This window comes from Carassius carassius, chromosome 15 (assembly GCF_963082965.1).
Source record: "Carassius carassius chromosome 15, fCarCar2.1, whole genome shotgun sequence".
In the NCBI taxonomy this organism is placed as follows: Eukaryota; Metazoa; Chordata; class Actinopteri; order Cypriniformes; family Cyprinidae; genus Carassius; species Carassius carassius.
In genome coordinates this window covers 32300338-32305811 of record NC_081769.1, presented here as the reverse complement: position 1 = coordinate 32305811, position 5474 = coordinate 32300338, and the positions used below count along the sequence as shown (strand labels likewise).

The window sequence follows — 5474 nt, the reverse complement described above, 5'->3', positions numbered from 1 at the left end:
TATAAAAAAATAACCCTTTTTGTGTAAAATATAAATTAATTATGAGATAGTATTGCAATTTAAAATAACAGTTTTCTGTGTGAGTATACTTCACTTACATGAGTGTCTGCAGGACTGTTAGGAGAGGTGGGGGTGTAGCTGCTATATTTAAAGATGTCTTTCAATGCAAGCAAGTGTCATTTGGTCAGTACTTGTCTTTTGAATATCTAGGGATTGTGCTGAAAGGTGCTCCACGCATTCTGTTTATTATTATTTACAGGCCTCCAAAATACTCTCCAGCCTTTGTTGAAGAGGTCACAGAAATGTTATCAATGATTTCCTCAGAGTTTGACTGTTTTGCTATTGCAGGGGATTTTAATATTCACATAGATAATTCAGAAAACAAAACTACAAAAGAAATGTTAACGGTTCTAAACACTTTTGACTTGACTCAGCATGTGCATGGACCCACACACAAAGGTGGACACACTCTAGACTTAATCATCAGTAGGGGTCTAAACATTTCATCCATTGTTATTAAGGACATAGCACTATCTGATCACTTCTGTATTTTCTTTGAAATTTTGATGTCTGCTACAACTGAATCTAGATCAGTCTCTGTCAGAAGGAGATGCATTAATGAGAACACAAGTGTACTATTTATGGAGGCTATATCTTTAACACCAAGCATTTCTGCAGACTCTGTTGATACTCTCCTTGATTCATTCAACTCAAAAGTTAAGAATGTTATTGATGAAATTGCTCCAATAATAATCAGTAAGAAAACAAACAGACAGAAATCAGTTTGGAGAAGATCAACAGCAGTTCAGACTATGAAAAGACAATGCAGAAAAGCAGAGCGGATGTGGCGGAAGACAAAACTTGAAATTCACTATAGCATCTACAAAGACAGCCTTCATGCTTTTAATGTGAAACTAGCCACAGCTAGACAGAATTTCTTCTCAAACCTTATGAACAGTAACGTAAATAACACTCGTACTCTTTTTGCCACTGTTGAGAGACTGACAAACCCCCCAAGTCAAATTCCCAGTGAAATGCTCTCAGACAGCAAATGCAATGAGTTTGCTTCCTTCTTTTCGGAGAAGATCATCAATATCAGGAAGGCGATTAGCACATCCTCAAGTAATGCAGAGGTCAGACAGATTCGGCCACAATATAAAAAAGATACTATGTGGATTTTTGAAGCAATTGATAGCAAAATTCTGGAAGACATAGTGCAGCACCTAAAATCGTCAAACTGCTAACTTGACACACTTCCCACATCTTTTTTCAAAAATGTGTTTAACTGCTTAGAAGCAGATCTTTTAGAAGTGGTGAACGCCTCACTTCTTTCTGGGACATTTTTAAACTCCTTAAAAAATTCAGTTGTTAAGCCCCTCCTGAAAAAGAGCAATCTTGATAACACCATTTTGAGCAATTTTAGACCAATATCTAATCTTCCTTTTATAGGTAAAATTATAGAAAAGGTAGTTTTTAATCAGCTGAACAAATACTTACACTCAAATGGATACCTGGACAATCTGGTTTTCGACCGCATGACAGCACAGAGACAGCACTCATTAAGATAATAAATGATATTCGCTTAAATTGTGACTCTGGCAAAATATCGGTGCTGGTATTGCTAGATCTCAGTGCTGCGTTTGACACTGTCGATCATAACATAATACTAGAGAGACTGGAAAACTGGGTCGGGCTTTCTGGGATGGTACTCAAATGGTTCAGGTCATACTTAGAAGGGAGAGGCTATTATGTGAGTATAGCAGAGCATTAGTCTAAGTGGACGTCCATGACATGCGGAGTCCCACAAGGGTCAATTCTTGCACCGCTCTTGTTTAGCCTGTATATGCTTCCCCTAAGTCAAATAATGAGAAAGAACCAAATTGCCTATCACAGCTATGCTGATGATACCCAGATTTACCTAGCCTTATCTCCAAATGACTACAGCCCAATTGACTCCCTCTGCCAATGCATTGATGAAATTAATAGTTGGATGTGCCAGAACTTTCTTCAGTTAAACAAGGAAAAAACTGAAGTCATTGCATTTGGAAACAAAGATGAAGTGTTCAAGGTGAATGCATTCCTTGACTCTAGGGGTCAAACAACTAAAAATCAAGTCAGGAATCTTGGTGTGATTCTGGAGACAGACCTTAGTTTCAGTAGTCATGTCAAAGCAGTAACTAAATCAGCATACTATCATTTAAAAATCATTGCAAGAATTAGATGTTTTGTTTCCAGCCAAGACTTGGAGAAACTTGTTCATGCCTTTATCACAAGCAGGGTGGACTATTGTAATGGGCTCCTCACCGGCCTTCCCAAAAAGACCATTAGACAGCTGCAGCTCATCCAGAACGCTGCTGCCAGGATTCTGACTAGAACCAGAAAATCTGAGCATATCACACCAGTCCTCAGGTCCTTACACTGGCTTCCAGTTACATTTAGGATTGATTTTAAAGTACTTTTACTCGTATATAAGTCACTAAATGACCTAGGACCGAAGTATATTGCAGATATGCTCACTGAATATAAACCTAACAGAGCACTCAGATCATTAGGATCGATTCAGTTAGAAATACCAAGGGTTCACACAAAACAAGGGGAGTCCTCCTTTAGTTGCTATGCCGCCCGCAGTTGGAATCAGCTTCCAAAAGAGATCAGATGTGCTAAAACACTGGTCACATTTAAATCTAGACTTAAAACTCATCTGTTTAGCTGTGCATTTATTGAATGAGCACTGTGCAATGTCCGAACTGATTGCAATATATATTTTCACTTTTTTTTTTTTTTTAATTTTATGTAAAATCATTTTCTTACTGTTTTAAATTCATTTTAAATAAGTACAGTTTTAATAATTTTAAAAGTTTTAAAATTGCTTGTTTTGTTCTTGTTATTATTTTTCTTCATTACTATTTTACTTTCTTTTATGTAAAGCACTTTGAATTACCATTGTGTACGAAATGTGCTATATAAATAAACTTGCCTTGCCTTGCCTTGCCTTGCCTATATTTTAAAATGTAATTTATTCCTGTGATGCAAAGCTGAATTTTCAGCAGCTTTACTCCAGTCTTCAGTGTCACATGATCCTTCAGAAATCATGAAAATATGCTGATTTGATGTGCAAGAAACATTTCTGATTATTATCAATGTTGAAAACAGCTGTGCTGCTTCATATGTTTGTGGAAAAAAGTGATACAATTCAAGATTTTTTGATTACAGTAAAAGAAAGGTCAACTTCATAAATAAACGTCTTTATTGCCACTTTTGATCAATTTAATGTACATGATAGTACATGATTTATATGACCAAATTTCAGACCAAAACTTATAAACTTATAATATATATATATATATATATATATATAAGCTTATTATTACAAATAAATAAATCTCTTCAGACTGTCACAGAAAGGTCCTCATCAGTCGAACACAGAGAAGGAATGAGAGTGACTGCCAACATTTTCTTTGAACTAATTAAAACTAACGACTCCAGGTGCTGCCTGCAATCGACATAACGAAGAGCCAGGCGGCATGTTTGCGTTGGTGGTTTGCCTTGATTAAAGCCTTCATCCATTCTGCTTAGGAATCTCAAGCATATTGAATAACGCCGCTCACACAAGTTCAGTATTAATTACATACAGTGTGTGTGTGTGTGTGTGTGTGTGTGTGTGTGTGCTCTTGTTTTTGTGTCATATCAGGACACAACTCTGTATAATGTCATGGGTATGACACAGGTATTACAAGGAGAGGGTGACTTATGAGGACATAACCCATGTCCCCATTTTTCAAAACGCTTATAAATCATACAGAATGAGTTTTTTTGAGAAAGTAAAAATGCACAAAGTTTCCTGTGAGGGTTAGGGTTAGGTGTAGGGCCATAGAAGATACAGTTTGTACAGTATAAAAACCATTACACCTATGGGATGAACCCACTTTTCACAAAAACAAACGTGTGTGTGTGTGTGTGTGTGTGTGTGTGTGTGTGTGTGTGTGTGTGTGTGTGTTTAGGTGTTTAGAGCCCCCTAAAGATTCACCCCAGATTGACCTCAACCATGAACAGTACAGTAATAAAATAATTTTATTACAAATGTCCAAAAGCTTTTCATTTACTAAACAATCATTGTACACATGCATAAAAAATATACACATAAAAACATATAAAAGCATGAAAAGAAAAACTAGATGAGTTCTCATGTTAGTTAAATTTCAGTAGCTGCAACTTTTACTAAGCAGTATGCATGGAGACAAAGCCTGCATCTATACAACTTTCAAACAACTTGATGCCACAGGGAAAATCATTTCCGCAGGGTTTTTGAAGACAAAAGTCCAAATAAGTTAATGTTTCAAAGAAACTTTTCCTGAGCACACAGAACTTGATAAAACGACGCAGGATCAGAATTTGCAGCAGTATCCGCAGGCTTTGTTGCGGCAGCAGTTGCAGCAGTATCTGCACAGGGACAGATTGCTTTGACGTTTCACCCTGAAGAAAGTCTGTCGGGGGGGGGGGGGGGGGGGGGGGAGAAGCTGCATGTTATTTAGGGCCTCCTTAACACATTCAATTAAACTGTAAAAATTTTTTACAATAATTATATTAATTATAACATATTAATTCATTAATAAAGTTGTCAATTAATAATAGTTTTCATAGCTTGGAATGACCCAGATGTAGAATATATAAGGTGTTTGATTAAATAAAAATGTAAAAAATTGAAACAAATTATAATTAATTTAAAACCAATGTTAAAATAATTAATGATAAAAATATTATTAAATAATACATCTTTTAAGTATGAATATAAATACTATAAAATATTTTTTTTGATTAAACATAAATAAACAAATATTAAAAATTATTATTAAGTCTATTAATTATGTACATTGTGTGTGTGCATGTGTGTAATTAAATTTGATAAAAAAATATTTATATATATATATATATATATATATATATATATATATATTAATGAATTAATAATATTAATAATTAATTATAAAAATATAAAATAATTAATAAGAAAAAAATATGAAAAATAGAAAAGTATTTCATTAAGTTTAATTTAAAAATAAATAAATAATATATTTTAAAAATTGCTGCTTACATACCAGGGGATTTGGGTTTGTTTGTTCCTGAGAAGTTTCTGTCAGGTGCTGGTTCTCTGGTGTTTCACTCTCCACATGATGCTCATCTTCACTCTGTTGATGAAGTATAGAAGGTAAGACTTCAAAATGGGTAGTATGTTTTTCATTCGGGTAGTAAGATCACACAGAAGTTGCATGACATTTAAATGATCAATAAGTGTTCAGTATGTAATTATGTAAAGATGTTTAATATGACTATTTCACGGTAAGACTTAGTATGAAGCATGCATTGAAAGTTATTAATATTACTGATGGTTCTGCATGCATGTAAGTTTGCCTAATAAAAGACCTGTCCATGATGTTTGAGCGCAGACGCTCACCTGTGTGAAGGGAACAGCTGCG

At 34.7% G+C, this 5474-nt stretch overlaps 1 protein-coding gene across 1 annotated transcript in view; it reads right to left on the bottom strand.

The window, feature by feature from the left end:
- Window positions 1–4053: 4053 nt before the first annotated feature.
- The window catches only part of hamp (hepcidin antimicrobial peptide), a 1726-nt gene continuing 305 nt past the window's right edge, over window positions 4054–5474 (bottom strand). The window contains exons 1-3 of the mRNA XM_059567139.1: window positions 5453–5474; window positions 5097–5186; window positions 4054–4484 (exon numbers count right to left, since the gene is read on the bottom strand). The exon at window positions 5453–5474 is cut by the window's right edge and continues 305 nt beyond it. Coding sequence (XP_059423122.1) covers window positions 4386–4484; window positions 5097–5186; window positions 5453–5474 — 211 coding nt within the window. The 3' untranslated portion in view covers window positions 4054–4385. The remainder of the gene's footprint in view (window positions 4485–5096; window positions 5187–5452) is intronic.